Source organism: Anguilla anguilla, chromosome 8 (genome assembly GCF_013347855.1).
Source record: "Anguilla anguilla isolate fAngAng1 chromosome 8, fAngAng1.pri, whole genome shotgun sequence".
In the NCBI taxonomy this organism is placed as follows: Eukaryota; Metazoa; Chordata; class Actinopteri; order Anguilliformes; family Anguillidae; genus Anguilla; species Anguilla anguilla.
In genome coordinates, this window is record NC_049208.1 from 41,047,609 (window position 1) to 41,074,129 (window position 26,521).

Consider the following 26,521-nt stretch of genomic DNA (forward strand, 5'->3'; position numbering starts at 1 on the left):
GGAAATCATGAACAGAAACTTGGTTTTATTCATAATTGACAGTGTTTACATCGCAACATAAGCTTTTTTTTACATTACAACATAAGTTTCTGTAAATACTTGAAAATGAAAACATATGTTACAATAAACAAAATAAATTATTTCCATTTTTCTTAAATAAGTGAATGCAATTCAAAAATCATCGTTATAGCTATTTTTTTGAGAGTTCATAGTTTTCTGTAATTTTGTCATTGGTCATCAAAAAATGCATTGCTGTCCTACTGGCCATTTTGATGGTGTGGGTGTGTTTGTCAGTTTGTCAGTGCTGCTCCTTTACATTATCGCCAAACCACGGGGGTCCTACCCTACATACAGTGCAGTGTGTTGGTATTGTGTGGTGACATAAATATCGTTACACCGTTTTTGTCATTTTTGCTAAGTACTCCTGCACATTGGATTTGAAATGAAACAATCACTATGGGGCTAAAGTGAAAACTGTCTAATCTGAGAATATTTACATCCGTATGGCTGATCCATGTAAGAATTACAGCCTTTTATATTCATAGCCTCCCCTGTTTTAAGGGAGCAAATGTAATTAGACAAATTAACATGAACAGAAATAAAGCCCTCATATTTAGTACTTGGTTACAAATCCTTTACATTCGAAGACTGCCTGACGTCTGTGACCCATAGACATCACCAGATGCTGAGTATCTTCCCTGGTGATGCTCTGCCAGGCCTGTACTGCAGTCATCATCAGTTCCTGTTTGTTTTTGGTACATTTTGCCTTCAGTCTTGTCTTCAGCAAGTGAAACGCATGTTCAGCTGGATTCAGGGCAGGCAATTGACTTGGCCAGTCAAGGACATGGTCCACATTTTTTCCACAACTCATTTGCTTCTGTAGCAGTATGTTTGGGGTCATCGTATTGCTGCAAGGTAAAGCACTGTCCAATCTGAGCTGATAAGATATTCTGTCCACTTCAAAATTCATCCTGTTGCTGCCGCCAGCAGTCAGTGAAGACAAGAGAGCAGTTTCAGTGGCAGCTACACATGCCCAAGCCATGGAGCTCACTGCAGACATCCCATTGGTAACACTGCTGGGGGGGAGTCAGCACAGTGGGGCTGATGGCTTAAATCTCTTCCCCAAGTTGATTGGCTATTGTCCACCATTTGGGCTGCACTTTCCCACTAACTGTCGGGTCAAATGACTGTGTTGTGTAATTCCTGCCATTCTGAATCAAATCGAATATTCCCTTCATAATTAACTGGAAGCCCTTCCTTATGAGGAGAAACTGGAGATGAAACGTCTGGGTGCCCACCAGCTACTGGATATAAAATCTACCCAAACCACTGATAAAAATTATTGTGGATTTACTGTGTAGTGGAACACATGGAAAAATGGTTTCCCGATTCAAAGCCCTGACCCTTGCCTACACTGCCGCCAACAGGACAGCCCCCATCTACTTGCAGGACATGACTCAATTCTATGTGCCTGCTCGACCACTCCGCTCTGCAGCAGCAGGGCGTCTTGTAACCCCGCCCACCCGCCCAAAGGGATCACAGAGCTTCTCCACCCTAGCTCCCCAGTGGTGGAACGAACTCCCCGTCCCTCTCCGAACCTCCCCCTCACTATCCATCTTCCGCCGTGGCCTGAAGACTCATCTCTTCAGACTATACCTAGAATAACCACCACCATGCTGTGTATATATATATATAAAAAATAATTTAAAAAAAACCCTTCTTCCTTGTCACTTGTTACATGTTGCCCCATCCCTGCACTTCTTGGTAAATTGTATTTGTCCTAATACTCTAGCTTAATCTTCTGCCTAGTTTGGCTTTGCAGATGTTAGACCAGGATAGTGTTCATTGTTCTCAGCTAGAAATAGCTGTACAAAATAAGTAATTGTACCTTACTGAACCTGTGATTCAGCAGTTGTCTACGATCATGAAAATGCACTTCTTGTACGTCGCTTTGGATAAAAGCGTCTGCCAAATGAATGTAATGTAAAATGGCCAAGAATGTGCTTTTCTATTTTCAGTGTATTTGGAGGAGATGCTACACATTCGTAGTAAACTTACCACACGGTTACACACCAGTAACAAAGTTACCACACAGTTACACACCAGTAGTAAAGTTACCACACACTTACACACCAGTAGCAAAGTTACCATGCAGTTACACACCAGTAGCAAAGTCACCAAACAACTACACAATTACACACCAGTAGCAAAGTTACCACACAATTACACACCAGAAGCAAGGTTACCACACAGTTACACACCAGTAGTTAACTTACCACACGGTTACACACCAGTCGTAAACTTACCACACGGTTACACACCAGTAACAAAGTTACCACACAAGTACACACCAGTAGCAATGTTACCATACGTAATTACACACCAGTAGTAATGTTAGCACACGGTTACACACCAGTAGCCAAGTTACCACACAATTACACACCAGTAGCTAAGCTACCACACAATCACACACCAGCAGCACACTTACCACACAATTACACACCAGCAGCACACTTACCACACAATTACACACTAGCAGCACACTTACCACACAATTACACACCAGTAGCAAACATACCACATAGTTACACACCAGTAGCAGTCTTGCCTGACAAACTTGCCTAATGGACCAGGTAGCTGCCAGTGAAACAAAGGACACATTTCAGATTCACAACTGCAGCAACTACAGAACAGAAAAGCAAATTAGTATGATTGGTATAGTATTTATATGGTCTTAATGTTTTTATCAGATAAATTTTGACACACCGACTTGACTGACTGAAATGTATTAGTTTGCATTTAGTTTTTTATGATTGCTTACACACAAAAATAACAGTTAGTGAAACCTGACACTCAAGGAGCAAAACCTCAGTCCAGATCTGCACAACTGTAAGCACATTCTCAGCCTCAAACAGTTTTGCAAAACACTAAACACACTTCTCTACATTAGAGACAGAAATCTAACATGATGTAACTTCTTTGCCATTTAAAAATACCACAGCTATGAATCAATTGATCAAACACGGCCGTCAGATGTACAGACACTTAGGTGCTTAATTGTAAACTCATCAATCAGGCGTAAGCACTATAAAAAGGCAACAGAAATTCTGAAAGAAATTCTGAGAGAGTAAAAGACCTGTGGCATGAATATGTGGAGGTACGTAATGTACACTACAGTATTGTGCACTGTACACAGAACCTTTTTACATGTAAATTTATAGTAGGCCTATATTGAACTACACAATGTTGTCTTTTTTTCAGAGAGTTTTGCAAATGGATGCTGATGCAATCCAGCATGAACTTATCTTCATAGATGAGGCTGAGTTTAACCTGACAAAAGTAAGAAGAAGAGGGAGAAACATCATTGGCCACAGAGCTATTTTGAATGTCCCGGGCCAACGCGGTGGTAACATCACAATGTGCGTTGCAATCACTCAGAATGGGGTCCTCCACTGCCATGCCAACTTAGGTCCTTACAACACGGCCCACATACTCACATTTTTAGACAGACTACACAACACCGTTACAGCAGAAGACCAGGTGGATGCAGAGCAGATGAGATACATTGTCATCTGGGACAATGTATCTTTCCACCGATCTGCTCTGGTCCAAAACTGGTTTCATCAGCATCCACAATTTTCACTCCAATACCTCCCACCATACTCTCCCTTCCTTAACCCCATTGAGGAGTTTTTTTCAGCATGGTGGTGGAAGGTTTATGATCTCCAGCCCTATGTCAGGATACCCCTCATTCAAGCCATGCAGGGTCTGTGCAAGGATGGATTCGCCATTCAAGAAGATTCTTCCCTCGCTGTCTTGCGAGAGGGGACATAGCCTGTGATGTGGACGAAGTGCTATGGCCAGATCCAGCTAGGTGAAGAGATGATGCTTAGGGTTTTTTTCATTCATGCTTTCTTTTTTGTCTCCACAAATGTTTTTGCTGTGTTTATGTACTATATTCTATTTACAGTTTTTCCCAATCGTTTAAACACGTTTCCTGAAACTATAGCTCAATTTCTCAAAACTCTAAACACAAAACTGAAAAGAGTTAACCATTTTGGCAAAACTCCACAAATCTCTTGCAAAATGAAACACTGCACTCAAAACCATGTTCTCTCTTCTCAAAACTGATTCTTTACACCAAAATGATACATACAGCTTTCATTTGAATATCTCTTACAGAGCATCAATTAAACACTGGTGTGATAAATTTAAAACACTACCATCAAAATACTGTTTATATATGTTTTGGCTGCATGAGGCCATGTTAAATATTCAAATGTATAAAATTGTGTAGAAATTGTTACCTTTTTCTCCTTTTTTTAAGGTTTAGGGGGTTTTTTTGTCCCAAAAATAGGTTGCAATTGTATGGTACCTACAGTATAAAGACTGCTGCCACACTGTAATACAATACTGTGAATATATCCTATGAATATTGCATTGACACAATCATTGTATCAGAATAGGATACAATGCACATTTGTCTATCTAATGAGCTCCAATTGGGCTAAACCTAGAGTCTCTGGGCTAAACTCACAACCCAGCTCCCTAGAGTCATACTGTAAACTTATAGTTGATACTGCAACATTGTTCTGAGAATACACAAATGTTACCTATTTTGTCAAAACTCATACAGTAATTGCACTGATGAGTAAAATGAAAAACACTACAGTAAGAAAATGTTTAGACTGTCTTTCTGGGAATGTAATGATGAAATCAGTGCACAAATACAAAAAGGTAACAAAGCAAATATTTACAGTACTAGCCAACACCATGTTGATGATTATGGTGGTCTCTCGCTCATCTGTAAATTTCCGACCTCTGCCACCTCTTGCTGGTAATCTTTCTATGCTGTGAAAAGTATATACAGTATAGGCTAGACATATTTCATAAATGTAAGACAAAACAACATTACACTATACTTTTCTCTAAGCACTGTAGATATCCATAGAAACCATAAAGTTACATTACTGTAATTACTGTAGAGAGTACAGAAGACTACTGAAGTGGTTACTTACCTATTCTTATATCTAAATGCCCAGATAACTGAGGCTACTGTGAAGCGGCTCAAATTCGGCTGGTCTTGCTGCCCAGCTTTGGTCATTGTTAGGTCATGATTGAGTACATGGTCAACCAAAGTTGTGCGGATTTCATTAGAAATATTGGCTTGCCGTCCCCTTCCCCTTCCTCTTCCTCCTCCTCCTCCTCCTCCTCTTCTTTCTCTCACTCTTCCTCTTCCTCTCTGTCCTCCATGCTGCTCCATTTTTTCCCCAACACAGTAGAGGTCACCTGAGACCTCTTTTATGCTCTGACACATGATTGAAATGTTTTGCCAATTGAGTTTGAACCGGTGAGAAGTGAGTGAGACCAATTGGTAATTAGGGTGTGGTATTTTGAAGGCCAGTGTTTTCCAGGTGAACAAAGTGTGCTAAATGATGAGATTTGTGCTTACAGTTTTGCAAACATGTGAGTTAGGATTGCTATTTGAGTGAAAACAATGGAATTGTGCTTAGAGTTTAGAAGTCTGGAGTCTTGTTGTTGATACATGAGCTTCAAGTTTTCAGAATTGTGTGCACAGTTCCATTTTTTGTGTGTATACAATGGAGAAAAACTTTAGAATATGTTCTGTTCTGATTTTCAGTGCAAAATGCAACCTTTGGAAATGCATGGATCTATTGACTGATTTTACAATGTGGAGAGAAATAATTACTTTCATCAGTGTGCAGTACTGGTCTTGTCTGTTGTGTTTGGTCAATATATTCATGTACTTTACTCTAACAATATCTCTGAAAAAATCAAACCCAGACCATATCATTAGAAAAGTAGAAATGTTAAAAGTGTTTTAGATTGAGCACTGCAGTGTGTAACTGGTTCAAACAGAATCAGATCGTATGAACCACGTGTTTGCCATACGATGACAAAATAGAGTTTTTATAAATTATTGTAGTTTTGAATGAATTGTTTAATTTTGCAAAAGATCTGAGGTGTTCTGCTACTTGTGTGTGTGGTTGTGTGAATTGTGTATAGTGTTTTGACAAAAAGAGCCCTGTTTTCAAAATTGTGCTTAAGCGATTGTAAAAAACTGTAATAATTTAGCAGATGCTAAGTGTAAATATACTGAGTTAATTAATTCGTTGATCAGGAGTGACTCAAATGCATTGTGCCTGTGTGTGTGCGTGCATTTTAGGCTGAAGTGGAGAACTTTGTCCTGAAGATGGCAGCAGAGTTCCCGTCCAGGAAGGATCAGCTGATCTTCCTCATCAACAACTATGACATGATGCTGAGCGTGCTGATGGTGAGACAGACGGACTCGGGAGAGTGTGAGCACGCTCTGTGCACTGCCTGAGCCCCAGAGAGCTGGCCTGGAGACTGACTGACTGACTGACTGACTGATTGTGTATGAACCTGTTTGGTAAAGCGCCTGATCACAGCATCTCTCTCTCTCTCTCTCTCTCTCTCTCTCTCTCTCTCACTCCCTCCATCTCTCTCCCCCCCCTCTCTCTCCCTCCCTCTCTCTCCTTTCCTCCCCTCTCTCTTTCTCTCCCACTCTCAAATTCAAATTCAAATTGCTTTATTGGCAGGAAATACATGCGTACATATTGCTAAAGCATCATGAATCAATTCAAAATACATATTTGCAGTGGAATACTAATAACAGTTGAACATTCTATAAAAAAAACAGAACAATAACAATATTAATGTTCAATCGGCACAACCATTTAAAGAAAAAAAATCAAATCAAATAATAATAATAATAATAATAATAATAATAATAATAATAATAATAATAAATAACAATAATAAATAATAATAAATAATAATAATAATAATAATAATAATAAATAAATAAATAAATAAATAAATAGATCATTATAATTATGTAGGATGGTCACTCAGAGTCCCTCTGAGCAAGCTGAGACATATTGAGCCGCAATTGGGGCTGTTGGTCCTTGTCCTAAAAGGACCGCACCTTATAATTTCTGAAAATTTGTGGTAATGTATTTTTCTTATATTTGTATATTTTGTACAGTTTAGGAGGAAGTGCATCTCTTGTGTACCGCGGACACGTATTCACGGAGAACAAAGGAACAAGATGGAGTATGAATGGAGGGGTTTTTGAATCTATACAAAGCTAGTGAAAAACAATGGCGTATGAAGCGTACCAAACAGATACAGGCTAACTGAATAGTTATCTATGTGTGTTTGCTAGAGAGCAACATGCCGTGTTATGACCGGTTAGTACTTAAAATAGATCACATGCAAGATATGTTCAGTGCGTGACATATATTAAAACTAACGAAGCGCAGTGGATGGCTTAAAGCCAACCGAACATACAGAACGTTTACATTAATATTAAAAGACAATAACAGCCAGTTACGTACATCCAATAATAAACTTGGCTACATTTGGTCTGTCGCTAATTATACTAAGCCCACAGTTACCCTTACTTGAGTGTCCTTTGGTTGCGTTGTTGGAAATGTTTCCCGGTTTCCAGTGCAAAGTCTGTGGGAGTTATAGTGGAAAAGGGGAAGCCGTTCGCCCTTTTCTCCTGGTTGGATCCAAAACACGCACCCTGATCCTTGTTCCTGGGACTTTCTCTGCAGGACACGTCGGTTGTGCGTGGCTCTCCTGGTTCTTCGACCACCGCTAATCCAGAGACTGTAAAAATAAATGAATGAATATTCACCTACTGAATAAATTAATTGTCAATCAAGCCAGACTGTACTAAAAAGGGCGACAACGTCGTAAACAACAGGTGTGGTATTACGAACAGCTATTTTGGAAGGTACCCAGGCATCACAAATGCGCGTGTATTTCACAAACGGATTGTCAAAGACAATATATGACCACTCAGACTCAAAAGGGACATCTCTACGCGTAAAACCAATGGGAAGGTTGTATATTTATTCAATATTTAGTCCCAGATATTGACTGTAGAATGACGTGGTATCATTTTTAAAAACTTTGTCTCGTTTATTTCGTTATTCAGTCAGCAGCGTTTTCACTGCTGTATTGGCATATCTTAGGGCTATTGTCGGGTTTATCTTGTTGCTATGACAGAATGCAATTTTTGAGTGGTGAAAGAATATTTTTATGAATGCCCAGATAAACAATATACATGTGGGTAACGGCAGATCTCCTCGCACAACTCTCTTCAAAACAAGCATCCATTAAATTTTGTTATCTGGTGCATGCGCAGTCGGCGTGCTTGCTATGTGTACAGTCCGCGCGGTCACAAATTTTGGGCTGCGCGCGGCCGTCCGCATAGGTCCGCACGGACCCTCCGGACATGGGCGGATGACGACATTTACGTCAGGAGGACCAAAGCGGACCCTCGCGGACCCTCGCGGACACGCGGATACGGAAAGTATGAAGCAGCCTTTAGGAGTTTACCTTAGTGTTTGTAAATGGTCAATGAATAGCTGTGATATTTGTATTATTAAATGTGTGTGCATAATCACAGTCCATTCAACCAAAAAAACATTTAAACAGAGACATTTACATGCTAGACATTTGACAAATATAAAAATAACACATTGTCAGACGTAATTCACCATTTGGCCATTCTTGTCATGCCCCCGTGTTTCGGTTGTCTTATAGTTTCCCTTGTGTTCCGGTTATTTCTGTTCCGCGTGCCTTGTTCCTCACCACGTCTTTGCTTTTCCCCACAGGGTGGGCGTGATCTTTCCCCATGCACTCCCTAATCACTTCCAGCCCTCAGTAATTTGCACACTCGTTCAGGTCGCATTCCTCACACCCTCCCTGATTAATTCCAATCTGCACTAGACTATAAAGCCACACTTTTTGTTTCTGTCTTTGCCAGATCGTTGATTTGTTGCCCAGCGTCACACCTTGCTACCTCGTTAAAACCTAGCCTAGCACTATTTTCTATACCCCGTTTTCTCTGCACCTTCCTCGGTTTCCTCACCTCGCACTGTTTCCTTAGCCACAGATTGTTTGTTCATCTACCTTGTTCAGTGTTCCCCTGTCTGTCGTGCCTAGGTGTTGTCTGCGTGGCGTCTTGTTCCGTGTTCCCCTGTTCTCCCCAGTTACCTCCCCAGCTCCATCCTCCCGATCCAGCCCGTCCTTCGCCGGCCTCCCAATCTCCAGCCCAGCTCCGCCACCGACACCGGAGGTATTCCGTTCAGCGCCCCGCCGGATTCCAGACCTCCCCACAAAACCCCACAGCCCTGCTCCAAGCCTGCCTGGGTTCCTGCCACAGCCTGCTCAGCGCCACGCCAAGCCGGATCCCGGACCTTTGCACCTACCCTCACGGTTCCTGTCCCAAGTCTCCCCTGGTTCCTACTGCCTCTGTCTGTACCCAAATAAACCCCTTTTGTATTCTATCTACTGCTGCCTCTGAGTCCTGCGTTTGGGTCCAGTCCGAGACCGGTTCTTAACAGAACGATCTGGCCACAGATGGATCCAGCGGACCCTGAGCAGCTGAGAGCGGCCCTTTCCAGGCAGGGGGCTCTTGTGGGACAACATGACCAGTCCCTCCGGGACCTCTCGGAACAGCTACAGCTCCTGGTGCACAGCGTGAGTACTATGGGGGATCGGCTATCACAGCTAACGACGCATTTCACTCCTCCAGCCCCTCCTACTCCTCCAGTTCCTGAACCGCCTGCCGCGCCTCCTGTCTTCCATGTGAGGGAACCTCACATACCTGCCCCAGAGCGCTACGCGGGAGCCTTAGGGAAGTGCAAGGCCTTCCTGATGCAATGCGACCAGGTTTTTTCGTTACAGCCCCTGACCTACCAAGATGATCGGGCCCGGATTGCATACATCAGGAGCCTTCTTACGGGATCCGCGTTAGCCTGGGCGTCGGCTCTCTGGGGAACGGCTTCGCCCGTTAGCATTGACTTCTCTGTTTTTATTTCTGAGTTCAGGAAGGTGTTCGACCACCCGGTGTGCGGCAGGGAGGCTCAACAGCGCCTCCTATCCCTGCGGCAAGGATACCGCAGTGTGAGTGAGTTTGCGGTGGAGTTCCGAACCCTGGCGGCAGAAACGGAGCATAATGACTCTGCCCTCCAGTCCATCTTCTACAACTGCCTCAATGAGAACATCAAGGACGAACTTGCAGTCCGGGATGACACCACCAGCCTTGACGCCCTGGTAAAACTAGCCTCCCGGCTGGACAACCGCCTACGTGAGCGCCGCAGGGAGAGGGCTGGTCATTCCACCCTTGGCCAACCATTCCCAGGGCCGAGCCGGCGTCCAGCCTCCAGGCCCAGTGCACCCCCCAGGTCTCCAAGCCCAAGCCCCGACACCGAAGAACCCATGGAAGTGGGAAGAGCCCGTGTTACGCCCGACGAACGCTCCCGGAGAGAGAGGGAGGGCCTCTGCTTCTATTGTGGTCAGGCTGGTCACCTCCGGGCTTCCTGTCCCCTTCGGCCAAAAGATCGGGCTCGCCAGTAAGCGTGGGGGTCCTGACAAGCCGTATCACCACCTCACCCTCCACTTCCTCCTGCCTTCAGCTTGATGCCACTCTGCAGAAGGGTCAGGGGGGCCACCCACTCAGAGCGTTAGTGGACTCCGGCGCAGGCGCAAACTTCCTGGACATCGCCCTAGTATCCCAACTGGGGGTCTCTACCCGACCACTCGAGGTTCCCTTGCACACCCGCGCCTTGGATGGAAGTGCCCTCTTTAAGGTAACTCGCGTCACTGAACCCCTCCACCTCATCACTTCAGGCAAACACCATGAGACCATCGAATTCCACGTCATGCCATCCCCCAACAATCCGATCGTTCTCGGTCTACCCTGGCTAAAGCTCCATAACCCACAAATAGACTGGATCAATAGCAAGCTGCTAGGCTGGAGTACTAGGTGCCACTCCTCTTGTCTCAAGTCTGCTCTTGCACCCACAGAGGTCCATGTTCCCCCACCTGTTCCAGAGCCTCCTGACCTGACTTCTGTTCCCTCGGTCTACCACGACCTGGGGGAAGTGTTCAGTAAGCACCGTGCGTTATCACTGCCCCCCCACCGTCCCTACGATTGTGCCATCAACCTGCTTCCTGGAGCTCCCCTGCCTTCCAGCCGCCTGTTTAATTTGTCACGCCCCGAGAGAAAAGCCATGGAGACCTATATCCACGACTCACTAGCCGCCGGGATAATAAGACCCTCCTCCTCTCCTATGGGCGCTGGATTCTTCTTCGTGTCCAAGAAGGATCAGTCTCTGCGTCCCTGCATCGACTATCGGGCCCTGAATGACATCACGGTGAGAAACAAGTATCCATTGCCCCTAATTAATTCCCTTTTTGAACCCCTCCAGAAAGCCTCTATCTTTTCCAAGCTGGATCTGCGCAACGCCTATCACCTGGTTCAGATCCGGGAGGGCGACGAGTGGAAGACGGCTTTCAACACGCCTCTGGGACACTTTGAATATAAGGTAATGCCCTTCGGCCTCATGAACGCTCCTGCAGTCTTCCAGGCCTTAGTCAACGACGTTCTCCGTGATCTACTCAACCGCTCTGTGGTCGTCTACCTAGATGACATCTTGATCTTCTCCCAGAACCCTCAGGATCATGTGAGTCACGTAAGACAAGTTCTCCAGCGGCTGCTGGAGAATAAGCTCTTTGTCAAAGTGGAGAAGTGTGAATTCCATGTGTCCTCAGTAAGATTCTTAGGGTTCATCATAGAGGAGGGGCAAGTGAGAATGGACCCAGAGAAAGTCAAGGCGGTAATTGAGTGGCCTACACCAACCACCCTTAAACATCTCCAGCGTTTTCTGGGTTTTGCAAATTTTTATCGGCGATTCATCCGGGACTACAGTCGTGTGGTCGCTCCCCTCACCCACCTTACCTCGTCCTCAGTTGCCTCTGCCTGGACCCCCGAAGCTGACACCGCCTTCACCGACCTCAAGAGGCGCTTTTCGTCAGCCCCTATTTTAATCCACCCAGATCCGGTCCGCCAGTTCGTGGTTGAAGTGGACGCTTCTGAAACTGGTGGGGGGGCCGTCCTCTCCCAAAGGTCAGTATCTGACAACAAACTGCATCCCTGTGCCTTCTTCTCCAGGAAATTCTCGCCGGCGGAACGCAATTATGATGTTGGGGACCGTGAACTATTGGCAATAAAGATGGCACTCGAAGAATGGCGGCACTGGCTCGAGGGAACCGAACAACCTTTCCTGGTCTGGACCGACCACAAGAACCTGGCCTACCTTCAGTCGGCCAAGAGGGTAAACTCCCGCCAAGCTCGTTGGGCTCTTTTCTTTGGGCGTTTTAACTTCACCATCTCATATCGTCCTGGTTCCAAGAACACCAAGCCAGACGCCCTGTCCCGGCAGTTCTCCAAGGGGGGACGTCCGGCTGAGCCGGAACCCATCCTGCCCTCAGCGTGTGTGGTCGCAGCGGTCACATGGGAGATCGAGGAGGCTATTAAGAGAGCTCAGCAGGACCAGCCAGACCCACGTCCTGACCCTAACAGTGCTATATTTGTACCCGAGTCTGTTCGTTCTCAGGTCTTGCAATGGGCCCACTCCTCACGCCTCGCCTGTCATCCGGGCATCCGGCGCACCCTATCCCTCCTAAAAGCGGAGCTTCCGGTGGGAATCCATGGAAGCGGATGCCCGGGCCTTTGTCCTTGCCTGCACCGACTGCGCCCGCAGCAAGTCTTCCCACCAAGCGCCGGCCGGCCTTCTCCGTCCCCTGCCTGTCCCAGGCCATCCGTGGAGTCAGATTGGGGTGGATTTTGTGACCGGTCTCCCCCCCTCAGAAGGTAACACGGTCATCCTCACGATTGTGGACCGCTTTTCGAAGGCAGTTCACTTTGTGCCACTCCCCAAGCTTCCCACAGCCTGTGAAACTGCAGACCTGCTGGTGGCACAGGTAGTGCGCCTCCACGGGATCCCTGCAGACATAGTCTCAGACTGGGGCCCTCAGTTTACATCCCAGGTCTGGAGGGCCTTCTGCCAGGCCTTGGGGGCGTCGGTGAGCCTGTCTTCCGGGTACCATCCCCAGACGAATGGGCAAACCAAGAGGGCAAATCAAGACCTGGGAAAGGCCCTGCGATGCATGACCAACCGCAACCCTTCCTCTTGGAGCAAGTTTTTACCGTGGGTAGAATATGCCCACAACTCACTCACCTGTTCTGCTACCGGCCTATCCCCTTTCGAGGTCTCCCTAGGCTACCAGCCACCACTGTTCCTGGCCCAGGAGGAGGAAGTTGCTGTTCCGTCCGTCCAAGCCCACATCCTCAGATGCCACAAGGTCTGGGAGAACACCCGCGCCGCCCTGCTTCGCTCCTCCAAACGTAACCAATGCTTAGCAGACCGTCACCGGACCCCCGCTCCGGACTACCAACCAGGTCAGGAGGTCTGGCTTTCCACCCGGGACATTCCACTGCAGGTGGAATCCAAGAAACTCCAGCCCCGCTACATAGGACCCTTCAAGATCACACGCATCATCAACCCTTCCGCTGTCCAGGTGAGACTACCACCATCCCTAAAGATCCACAATACCTTCCATGTCTCCCATCTGAAGCCAGTGTCCAGCAGCAGTCTGTGCCCCCCAGCGGTCCCCCCCCCACCCCCCCGAGTTATCGATGGCCACCCTGCCTACACAGTTCAACGGCTACTGAATGTGCGCCGCAGGGGCCGAGGCTACCAGTATCTGGTGGACTGGAAAGGCTATGGTCCGGAGGAACGGAGCTGGATCTCCCCTTGTCTTATCCTTGATCCCTCCCTCATTCGGGACTTCCATCGTGCCCACCCTGACAAGCCTCGTGAGCCGCCAGGAGGCGTCCGTTGAGGGGGGGGTACTGTCATGCCCCCGTGTTTCGGTTGTCTTATGGTTTCCCTTGTGTTCCGGTTATTTCTGTTCCGCGTGCCTTGTTCCTCACCACGTCTTTGCTTTTCCCCACAGGGTGGGCATGATCTTTCCCCATGCACTCCCTAATCACTTCCAGCCCTCAGTAATTTGCACACTCGTTCAGGTCGCATTCCTCACACCCTCCCTGATTAATTCCAATCTGCACTAGACTATAAAGCCACACTTTTTGTTTCTGTCTTTGCCAGATCGTTGATTTGTTGCCCAGCGTCACACCTTGCTACCTTGTTAAAACCTAGCCTAGCACTATTTTCTATACCCCGTTTTCTCTGCACCTTCCTCGGTTTCCTCACCTCGCACTGTTTCCTTGGCCACAGATTGTTTGTTCATCTACCTTGTTCAGTGTTCCCCTGTCTGTCGTGCCTAGGTGTTGTCTGCGTGGCGTCTTGTTCCGTGTTCCCCTGTTCTCCCCAGTTACCTCCCCAGCTCCATCCTCCCGATCCAGCCCGTCCTTCGCCGGCCTCCCAGTCTCCAGCCCAGCTCCGCCACCGACACCGGAGGTATTCCGTTCAGCGCCCCGCCGGATTCCGGACCTCCCCACAAAACCCCACAGCCCTGCTCCAAGCCTGCCTGGGTTCCTGCCACAGCCTGCTCAGCGCCACGCCAAACCGGATCCCGGACCTTTGCACCTACCCTCACGGTTCCTGTCCCAAGTCTCCCCTGGTTCCTACTGCCTCTGTCTGTACCCAAATAAACCCCTTTTGTATTCTATCTACTGCTGCCTCCGAGTCCTGCGTTTGGGTCCAGTCCGAGACCGGTTCTTAACAATTCTCAGCCATAGGAAGCTTCAAAATGCTCGGTCAGCACAGCCTGGAGATAAGACAGGGCAGGAACTGGGGGGTTACCATCTGAGGTGTGAAGCTATGTGTCTGCGTGTGTGTGTGTGTGTGTGTGTGTGTGTGTGTGTGTGCGTGTCAGAATTGGTGTCCATGCCCCTGCCCCCTCCCCTTCTAAACTACATAAAATATGCAGCTTTGCTTGAGTTAGTTAAGTTTGGGCAACTCGGAAGGACGAAGTTTGTAACAGTTGGAATTGGGCATCTGAGTCGTGCATCTATGTCAGGCGTTCTACATTACATCTCTGATACTTTTGGAACATTCTGCTGTCTTTTGGTTTCTGTATTTTCGATAAATTTGGGACAAAAGCTGTGGTTTGGTATCTGCTTTCATTCATTTCTTGTGAGCCAGTCCATATCTGTAACCTTTGTTAAACGTTTTAAGGTAGTTGAACCTAGTCTTTAGATGTGTGAGTTGCACATTTTGATAAAGGTTGATCCAAACAGTTTGCCTATCAATTAATTTGGCGATTTGATTAATAAGTCATATATTTGATAATAAGTATCAAAATCAACCTTCATCAAAAACTTCACGTTGCTGTTACATTTAGTCCGTCGCCAAGTATGCTACAGTCCCTCCAAAAGTATTGGAACAGCAAGGCCAATTCTTTTCCACACTTTGGCCTTTCCATCACTTTGGTAGAGGTTAATCTTGGTCTCATCAGTCCATAAAACTTTGTTCCAGAACTTTTGTGGCTCATCTCTGTACTTCTTTGCAAATTGTAATCTCGTCTTCCGATTATCCAGTTTTGTGTTTATAAGGCATTTTCAGGGCCGGCCCGTGGCATAAACGCTCTATGTGGTTGGTCAGGGTCACAACCGCTAGGGGGGGCCATACGACCACGAGGGGGGGCCACACAATCCAATGTTTATCTAAGGTAAATAACGTTATTTTCGTAATTACGTTAGTCATCCCCTATCGCAGAACTAGCGGTATAAGTTTTAAATGAAATGGCAACAGGGCAACAGAACATTTCATAACAATGTAATGAAAGAAGGATTTTACCAAGCGAGGCTAATACTCAGGCTCATATCACACACTGAGACTCATATCACACACTCAGGCTGATATCACACACTGTGACTCATATCACACACTCACCTCATATCACATACTCAGGTTTATATCACACACTCAGGCTCATAACACACACTAAGACTCATATCACACACTCAGGCTTATATCACACACTCAGACTCATATCACACACTCAGACTAATAATAATAATAATAATAATATATTTTATTACTGTATTATTATTTACTACACTTTCGGAACACTCAAGGTCACCTTACATGTTATTAAAATGGATAGAAGAATGACAAGACACTATAGATACATACATACTCAGACCCATATCACACACTCAGCTCATATCACACACTCAGACTCATTTTACATGTTTAATCTCATTCTACAACCAACCGACTCACTATGACTGACTCAATTATTCTATACATGTCGAGAGTTGAATTAATGTACACGTTTTATTTAATGTTACCTCAGTAACATGCATTTCAGCCAATTAAAAACTATATCAGGATTCCAGAACTGATGAAGATACAAACATTCAGCCAAACACACAGACACACACACACACACACACACACACACACACAAGGAACAGCACTGCAACACAGTAGACACATAAACAGGAGTAATTACAGTCTGAACCCTGGGTATCTGTACTTGATTATAATGACATTCATAAGAATTGAGTAAAGAATAGGAGTAAATATACACACTTCTAGTCATCCCATAGTCTGAAACTGAGACACAGAGAGTTAGAATCATACACACAGCATGTCTGACTGTCACAGTGAAACTATTAAACTGTGAAATGACTCAGTGTGCCAGCTTTATTATGTTACTGCGCTTAAGGTGTACCAGTGGGTCTGTGTCTGTTACTCAGTCTCAGTGTGTCAGTGTATCTGTGTGTCAGTGACTCTCACCTGAGTTTCTCTTCTTCTAAATGACGATAGCGATGACAGCGAGGGCGAGGATGAAAACGGCCAGCACACATGATGACGCCGATGATGACGCCCTTCCTGCCGTCAGGATTGAAGGTACGCAGTGCAGTCAGAGGGAATCACATTAAACACACACATAAACACACACACATGCATGTACATGCATACACACATACACACATATGCACACACACATAAACACATACAACAAACATGCAATTCTTGATTAATACATTACATATTTCACATCTTCTATCATGAACTTGTGTCTAAACCATCCCTGACTATTTGTGCTAATCAGTGGAGAGTGTAGTGATTATACAGCTCACAGTATAGTGTAGTAAGAGCCAGAGGTCCTACAGAGTGAAGCACAATGTGTTTGGGCTAAACCTCTCTGTGAGTTTGTCCTGTTTGTGGCATCAGCAGGGGTGGGGGTAAGGACGTATATAGCAGGTCCAGGGGGCCCCTTCAGATGGAGTGTGTGGGCATGTGTGTTCAGGGGGGGTTCTTTCTTACATTGGTTTTCTGCACAAATTATTTCTAGATCTATTCCTGAACCTTGGATTATCAGTAATGTGATCCTACATATCGCTCTCTTCCCTCTCTCCCTCTCTCTCTCTTTTCTCTCTCTCCCTCTCACTCCCTACCTCTCTCTCTCTCTCTCCCCCTCTTCTCTCTCTCTCACTCACTCTTGATATCTGTGTTCTTCTTGATGTTCTCCTCTCTGACAGGCAGAACGATGCTCCGTTTCACGCTCTTGTGCTGTACAGTACAGGTGTAATTCCGGCTCTTCCAGTCCTCAGGCTTCACTCTCAGGTGAGATTTGGTCTGGAAAGTTTCGTCCTCGTTGGGCACCGTCTCCCCCAGCTCTACGTCCACATCCAGGTCCTCTCCGTTTCTCTGCCAGGTTACCATGATGTCACGGGGGTAGAATCTGGTCACATGACAGGTTATGACAGGAGAGGAGGAGTCCTGCAGCAGAGAGACCTCAGGAGCAACTGAGAGAGAGAGAGAGAGAGCGAAGGGAATAGAGGGAGGGCAGAGGGAGGGAGATGGAGAGAGAACACAATTTTAATGTTCAGTTTCATTTACACAGGAAGTGTGTTAACCTCAATTACAATACTCAGTCAATATAGCTCAGACATTGTTCCTTTTTATTCCACAAGAAACAAAATTCAGCATTGCACGGCCATTCAAAATTAAAAATCGCCATACAAAGTCAACTACCCATCATCATCAAGCTGGTGCAGTTTTTCCAAAAGTCTCATCCAGAAAATCATTTATCTCCAGCAACGAGTAAAGCTGCTCTTCGGTTATCTGAGAACCAAGTTTAGACATACTTAAAGTATCAGAAATAGCATCCTGGTGCTTCTTTTCTTCACCATCATTAACTTCTAACGGCAAGTCCACAGACACCAACAAATCAGTCTTTGTCCCCAGTTTGATACTCATTTCTGGATTGGCTATGTAAGGTTCAATTTTGACTGTCCGTGGATTTTGATCTTTGTCTGCATTCTGGTAGAGTCGTAAAGTTCAGAAGGCTGTAAACACAGCTGAAAAGACTACTACCCCACAATCTGAAGATTGCTGTGGGACAGTCTCGCAACCTTTTTACCCCACCAACACTTGTGGCCGACAGGAATGAGGATAAACAGTTTACCAGGACAGTGTCTGTTTTCATGTCGTAAAAGCACCCACAGGCCCTGTTAGGTCAAATGGGAACCTGGTTGACCATTACCCACAACTGGATGGATGTTGCCTATGCCCTGTTAATCAAGGTGTGTCGGATGGGCCTGGATAGGCATTTGTTTTTAATGATACTGAGTAGAATGAACTTGGCAGGACTCACTCCTTTTTATGGAGCAGTCTTACAGGTGTGGCAGATATTTTCTGTGTCAAGGGAAAACACCGCTACCCCTGGTTTTTGGACCCTTGAGGAGCCTTTGTTTCTTAATCCATTACTCCATATTGGTACACTTGATTCACCAACAGTGCGATCTAGCCTGGTGGAGGCCGGCATTTCCAAGATCCGTTATCTGCGGATGGCTGATGGGCGGCTGGCAGCGGAACGGGTAGCAGCCCTGGCGGGCTTTAAATCTGTCAGAGGACGCTGGAAGAACTTGGCACCTCACTGCCCAGACCCATGCAGGACTATCTAGGCCTCCCATTAAAAGTATTGATATCAAATTTACACCAAGTTACAAGAAACAATATTGGCTATCTTACCTCAAAAATTAAACAAGCTGTATTTCCAAAGCTATGCTACCCAATGTTTCCTAAATTGTTTAAAGTAATTTGGCCCAGAAAAGAGCCATACCTTTTATCGAGCATTTAAAAAATAGGCCATAGAACTCACTATTATATAAGGCTCTAAAAACTAAAGAGGTCAGCAAAGCAAAGTATCCCCTCAGTCAGCTGGTGCTGAACCTCTCTAAACAAACCAATACTAGCACAAATCAGCTTCAGGTCAGCACTGCTTCAATGAGAGTCAACCAAACTATGAAACAAATCAAAAGCATATATTTGGAACACTGGAAGACCAGTGCCAAATCCCAAAATAAACAGAATTGTTATCAGTCCCTAAACAGAGAATACACACAGGCAGATTATCTCTGTCAGAGACACAAAGCAGAGACAGATCCTGACCAAGTACAGACTCAGTGACCACACCTTAGCAACTGAAAACGGTAGACATAAAAAGTCCTAGTTGCCCAAAGAGGGATGTTTATGTGGTCACTGTAAGACAGGAGAGGTACAGACAGAGACCAGGGGTTCTCAAACTCAGTCCTGTGTATGCTGGTTTTCATTCCAACCTCAACTGCAACCCCATGATTTTAACAAGCACATTTTTCATGTTTTAGAGCTGGGGGTCCCAGTCTTATCCAGAAAGGGCCAGTGTGGGTGCACACACCTGATTCTACTAATCAACCACTAGAGCCTTTGCTAAGCACCTTGATTCAATGTGTAAATGTTATAATTACAGTTATATGAAATTCTTTCAGTAATTTATATATACATATCTTATACATATTTTTAGCTGCGACTATAGCTCTGTCTGTCAGTCGGTCGGTTGTTCGGTCAGTCCACAAAAAGTGTCCCACCCCGTAGCGGCCATAGTTTTCGCCCCAGGAGGCTGAAATTTGGCATGGACGTTGGTCATGACCGAAGGTAGAGCTGAGTAACTTTCATTACATTATTACATTATTGTGGCACATGAGTAAAGCATTGAATATCAAAAGGGGGCATTAGAAATCAATCGTTTTATTTCCAATCATTTTTTCAAATAGTCTTTTATCATTGAACACAAGCCTGTCTCTTAGCCTAAAATGTGACCAGAACAGTTAAAAAAAAAACTATTTAACATAAGCTTATCTTTAAAGCACTAATGTGGCCATAGCAGTCGTTTTAATCTATTTAATGCATTGGCCGGTTGGAATTGTGCAACACAGGGTGTCAGAGGGGTGTGTTCGTAAATTCACTCTGGTGGTGTCAGTGCTCTCTTGTCATTTAGAAATTAGCGCTGCTCTCAGAGCCACACCGACCACTCCAGCTGAAGGGCCGGTTTGTCAGAGTGTCTGAACCCCAAAATGGCTGACAGTGTGGCAAAATGCGACAGTTGGGTTATTTGGCAATATAGGTAGTGTTATTCAACACGCAGCAACTTACAGTAATATCGGTACATCAATTAATTAACATAAACATTAAATAATATTGTATGCGTTAATTTGCGTTTTATTTTAACACGTTATTTTTATAATTAACTAATTCATCGAAATGAATGCGTTAATTTGACAGCCCTAATATATATATATATATATATATATACAGAATATATATATATACAGAATATATATATATATATATATATATATATATATATATACACACACTCACCTGCCACTTCATTTGGTCTACCTGTTCAACTGCAAACTGCACCCGTTAACGCAAATATCTAATCAGCCAATCACTTGGCAGCAACTCAATGCATTTAGGCATGTAGACATGGTCAAGACGATCTGCTGAAGTTCAAACCAAGCATCAGAATGGGGAAGAAAGGTGATTTAAGTGACTTTGAACGTGGCATGGTTGTTGGTGCTAGACGGGCTGGTTTGAGTATTTCAGAAACTGCTGATCTACTGGGATTTTCAAGCACAACCATCTCTAGGGTTTACAGAGAATGGTCTGAAAAAGAGAAAATATCCAGTGAGTGGCAGTTCTCCGGGTGAAAATTCCTTGTTGATGACAGAGGTCAGAGGAGAATGGCCAGATTGGTTCGAGCTGATAGAAAGGCAACAGTGACTCAAATAACCACTCGTTACAACTGAGGTATGCAGAAGAGCATCTCTGAACGCACACCACGTCAAACCTTGAAGCAGATGGGCTACAGCAGCAGAAGACCAACCCGGGTGCCACTCCTGTCACCTAATGAAGTGGCGGGTGAGTGTATATATAAACTCACATATATTGCAATAGCAATTTTTACTGTGTGCATTTGTAATGTGCTCCTAGTTATTATATTTTGCTGAAATGAATTTTGTAGTAATTTATCTTCTTTTCTCCAGTAGGAGTCTCTTTCTCTGCAGGCTGCAGCAGGAGAATGCACAGTGCATGCACAGCCGTGTGCACTGGTCGCTTCCGGGAGCAAAATAATTACCTCCCCTATAAAAGATGGCGATTCAGGGCAGCAGGAGCTCTCTCTCTCTCTCTCTCGTTGTTCCTGTAGACACGCCACTCGGAAGCACGCTGCGACCATTGTGTTTTGTTCTTTTGTTTAACTTAGTTATGATTGATCTTCATTTTCTACTTTGATCCAAATATCACGTCCAAATACCTGGTAGACTGTGTGGTTAGTGTTTTTTCTTTTCTTTTCACTTTTTTTTTGTTGTAGCTAGTCAGGGTAGCGGACCGGAAGACTCACTTACCCTTTCTCCCCTTTAATTTGTTCTTTCTCTTATCCCATCCTCGACGCAAGTGAGGGCAGAAGTTATTCTATTCACACAGCTCAGTCTGGTTCTGTACTGTGAGTGTTAGGCTAGACCTGCCGGCTCTGCCCTGTCTACCTGTTTGTATACGGGTTTGTATTGTATCGGGTTTGTTTTCGTGTCATTTAATAAATATACGTTGCAGTGTTTTAAACGTGTTTGGCTTTTGTGCTGACAGCCGATTACAGTAACTCGACATTCTTGGGCTGTAACAGCATTTCATGCCAATAAAGCATATTTAACTGATTTAAAATTGTGTGTGTGTGTGCATGTGTGAGTGAGAGAGAGAGAGAGAGAGAGAGAGAGAGAGAGATACAGGGACAGCAAAACAGAAAGAGAGAGAGAGATAGTGTCAAGGGTGTAAGAGGGTCAGGGACAGTGTGAGGCATGTGAAACCCATTCAAACTCATGTCTCATTTTTCTACACAGAGATTGCAAATGCTAATTGATCTATGCCTAATGTGCTTTTCCTGAACAGTCTGAGCAGCAGAGTTGTGCTGTACCTGTCCTCTCCAGAGTGCTCCTGTAGCTCACATACTTCTTCAGTGACTGAATGCAGATCTGGGTCTGGTACTGCTTGTCATTCTCAAGCACAGCTGGATTCCATTTCACTGCACTGATAAACAGCTGCTGTGCAGGTGGAATGAAATGCCAGGTTTTCATTTCATCAGTGAGGAAGTATTTCCCGTTGTATCCATAACGTTCAATCCCTCCTGTGTCCCCGGTTTCATCATTGTAATGACAGCCAACAATCCACTCGAGAATGTGCACATCTGAAAATAGAAAACACACACTGTCACTGCGCACATCCCCCACACACACACACAGTCACTGCGCACATCCCACACACACACTGTCACTGCGCACATCCCCCACACACACAGTCACTGCGCACATCCCACACACACACACACTGTCACTGCGCACATCCCACACACACACACACACACACTTTCACTGCGCACATCCCACACACACACACACACAGTCACTGCGCACATCCCACACACACACACACACACACACTGTCACAGCGCACATCCCCCACACACACACAAACACTGTCACTGCGCACATCCTGCTGAGACTACAGCATTAAGCTCTGATCCCACTGATACTACAGCGTTAAGCTCTGATCCCACTGAGACTACAGCATTAAGCTCTGATCCCACTGAGACTATAGTATTAGGCTCTGATCCCACTGAGACTATAGTATTAAGCTCTGATCACACTAAGACTAGAGCATTAAGCTCTGATCCCACTGAGACTACAGCATTAAGCTCTGATCCCACTGAAACTACAGCGTTAAGCTCTGATTCCACTGATACTACAGCATTAATCTCTGATCCCACTGAGACTACAGCATTAAGCTCTGATCCCACTGAGACTACAGCATTAAGCTCTGATCCCACTGAGACTACAGCATTAAGCTCTGATCCCACTGAGACTATAGTATTAAGCTCTGATCCCACTGAGACTATAGTATTAAGCTCTGATCACACTAAGACTACAGCATTAAGCTCTGATCCCACTGAGACTACAGCATTAAGCTCTGATCCCACTGAAACTACAGCGTTAAGCTCTGATTCCACTGATACTACAGCATTAATCTCTGATCCCACTGAGAATACAGCGTAAAGGTCTGACCACCTCGAAGGGAATTATCCCGTTTATTACACAGTTACATGTATCCATACGTGTATTTTAATGAGTGTGTGTCTGTGCTTACTCTGAGTTGACCTGAAATGCTGCACTGCAATTCCAATATTGTCTTTGAAGATCTGATGTGCATAGAGTGCTTTCTGAGTCTGGTTGTCCCAGTACTGCTTGTCCACTGATTTTTCCATCCACTCAGTCTGGGGGATCATCCTCCTGATGTTGCTGTCATACTGCACAAACTGCTCATCATTCACCAAACCCCTGATGATGAACTCTGGGGAGTCAGTATCCCCAGTGACAACAGTGTAGATGTACTTCAGAGAGTGAGAGGCTGTGGACACAAACACACCTTCATTAGAATAAAGCACAAAATAAATTACAGTATTTAGCAGACACGCTTACCTAAACAGCATCAGACTGACTGCTTTTTCTTAAAAAATCATTTACCCAGTTGGACATTTAGGAAATCCTGTGATCACTATCAAGTTCAGAATAAAAAGGAATACAGAGACAATTTAAGAGCTGAAGATTTCTGCATGCCATTAATTCAGTATTCAGAAGTACAAATTATATTTGCTGCAACTGAACACCAAGAAACTGCATCTCAGAAAATGGCTTCTGAACTAAGCAAGCCAGAACCATTTCTGTTACTAACATAAAAATGTAATCAGAGTTACTCAGTTGCAGCAAGTATAATCAGAAACAGTTCACTGTCCCAGTGCTCCTGTCTCACTGCATTCTCCGATTAGTTCTGTGGTTTTTGGTTGCTGCACTTGTATGTCTTGTTAGCCTAGTTCTGCTCAGCTGCGCAGTATTTAACGGAAGATACGCTTATCATGGAGGTGAAGATGTCCACACCATATAAATTCAAAGGTCTGAGATGTAATATAGAATAAAAAGCAGTATTAGACCTACACTGCTGTAATTACATTGGTTTGTAGCCAGAGGAACACAGGACCTTAATTGAAATATTCCTCCTTTTGTTTGTGTATTAAACTACTATACTACTGTATTAGCTGCCCATCAAATTATTGAAATCTATTAAGTCAATGCAATTTGATTATACAGTCTTTCAGTATAGACAGCACGGTGGTGCAGTGGGTAGCACTGTCACCTCACAGCAAGAAGGTCCTGGGTTTGAATGTGGAGGGCCTTTCTGTGTGGAGTTTGCATGTTTTCCTCCCACAGTCCAAAGACTTGCAGGTAGGATAATTGGAAACTCTAAAATTGTCAATAGGTATGAGTGTGTGAATGAACAGTGAGTGAATGATGTGTGTGCTTTGAGATAGATTGGCGGCCTGTCCAGGGTGTATTTCTACCTCTTGCTCAATGCACACTGGGATAGGCTCCCTGCCCCCCATCCCCCCAGCCTTCCTCTTTTTCATACATTCTACCACTCCACTTCCCTCTTCTTCACACACTCTTACTCCCCACACTCCTACTCACAGCTCCCCCTGCTGTTTACAAGCTGTAACGCAGACATTACAGTTATGTGCCATGTCAGTGATTTGGCGCTTTTCGAGTTGTATGCCCAAACTAGCTCTGTGAGCTTTGCATCATTTGTCATCAAGGACAATAATATTGTCATTATTAATAACAAGATATCCAGTGCCAAAACAAATTCATACCATATATTTTTGCTGGATCAACAGTTTTTACTTCTGTAACAATTAAAGGCATATTACCTAATCTGATTTTATCGTGTTACACATTTGTGTTAAGAGCCTCTCCATTGACCTGCGACACATGACCATTACTTTATGAAAGGGCAACAGCAAAGGAAAGGAAATAACAGGTGATGGATCAATAGAAAGGGAGGAGTCAGTAGCTGAAAGTGTCACTGCCGTTTGTGTACTCAACAGATATTTGGAAACACCGGCTGCAGACCAGAGACTTACTACTACCTCTCTCTGGAATTCGCCAGAAAAAACCAAGTGCTTCCTCCACCCTATAGTTACTCATCAAAATCGTTCTTTGGTGGGAAGAATGGCTGTTTTATGCACAAAGCAGTACATCAAAGAATTGGGATTTGGGGTTTCTGTGACCATTTTGTACGGGAAAGCTAAAAGTATTTTTTAAAACATAAGGAAGCCAACTTACATGAGACAAGGCACAAAACAGCTGAAATAACACACCTATTAAAGGAAACAGGCCTGTCATACAGCATAATTGGTTATGAAATATGAAGTACCCCAATAGCATGAATATTTACAATCTCAAGTATTCATGCTATGTACTGTTTCCTGTATTAGGCACTGACTGCACCTGGAGCTGCGAATCAGGAACTAACTTCAGCGTCGTATTTTTTTCTAATATAGGCTATATATAATTCAGTTTAACTTACCCGCATTTGCCCAACAAATGGCACGCAGCACAACATAAAGCAGACCGAGGACTCTCATTCTGAGAAAAATGTTCAGTTAGATTATTCCATGACAAGTTTGCGTTCTGCAGGTCTTCCACGACGACCTCGTTGAGTTGTAACAGAAGCGATGAAACCAGGAAATGAACAGGTTGGTAAATGAATGGGTAACCCTCAGCCAATAGTAAACGCGCAGAGACGAAGCGCCAATAACCTCTGGGGAAAATTGACGAAAATAGGCTTGGCACCGAAACTGAAAGCAAAATTCGATTGAAGGAGCTCATAATGGAATAGTAATAATAATAATAATAAAAATAGTAAAAGAAGAATATAGCCTCCTTTATTATGTACACCTGCTCGTTAGCGCAAATAATCCACTTCCCCAAATAGAGAATCGTGTGGCTGCAACTCACTATAATAAGCATGCGGACATGGTGAAGAATTAAGGCTGTTTTGGAGGCAAAAGGGGGTCCTACCCTATATACAGTGCAGTGCGTTAGTATTGTGGTGACACAAGTACAGTGACATAAATTTGGTTATTTTGGCTCTGTACTCCAGCGCATTGGATTTGAAATGAAGCAATCACTATGGGGCTAAAGTGCAGACTGTCTAATCTGAGGGTATTTACATCCGTATGGCTGATCCATGTAAGAATTACAGCCTTTTATATTCATAGCCTCCCCTGTTTTAAGGGAGCAAATGTAATTTGACAAATTAACATAAACAGAAATAAAGCCCTCATATTTAGTACTTGGTTACAAATCCCTTACATTCAATGACTGCCTGACGTCTGTGAACCATAGACATCACCAGATGCTGAGTATCTTCCCTGGTGATGCTCTGCCAGGTCTGTACTGCAGTCATCATCAGTTCTTGTCTGTTTC

The 26,521-nt window shown here is 44.7% G+C and overlaps 1 protein-coding gene and 1 long non-coding RNA gene across 2 annotated transcripts; one reads left to right on the forward strand and one right to left on the reverse strand.

Annotated features, from left to right (window-relative positions):
• The first annotated feature begins 332 nt into the window (after positions 1-332).
• Positions 333-6,643, forward strand: LOC118234446. Its single transcript, XR_004766667.1, has 3 exons — positions 333-362; positions 6,188-6,295; positions 6,582-6,643. It is a non-coding gene; the product is annotated as an uncharacterized LOC118234446 (long non-coding RNA).
• On the reverse strand, positions 6,555-25,780 carry LOC118234443 (H-2 class I histocompatibility antigen, Q8 alpha chain-like). The gene is made up of 6 exons (XM_035430978.1): positions 25,620-25,780; positions 23,346-23,606; positions 22,120-22,389; positions 17,324-17,632; positions 16,617-16,712; positions 6,555-7,659 (listed from the first exon to the last, which is right to left on the reverse strand). The coding sequence occupies exons 1-5, from the start codon at positions 25,675-25,677 to the stop codon at positions 16,633-16,635; spliced, it is 978 nt and encodes a 325-aa protein (XP_035286869.1). The 5' UTR covers positions 25,678-25,780; the 3' UTR covers positions 6,555-7,659; positions 16,617-16,632.
• Positions 25,781-26,521: the final 741 nt, after the last annotated feature.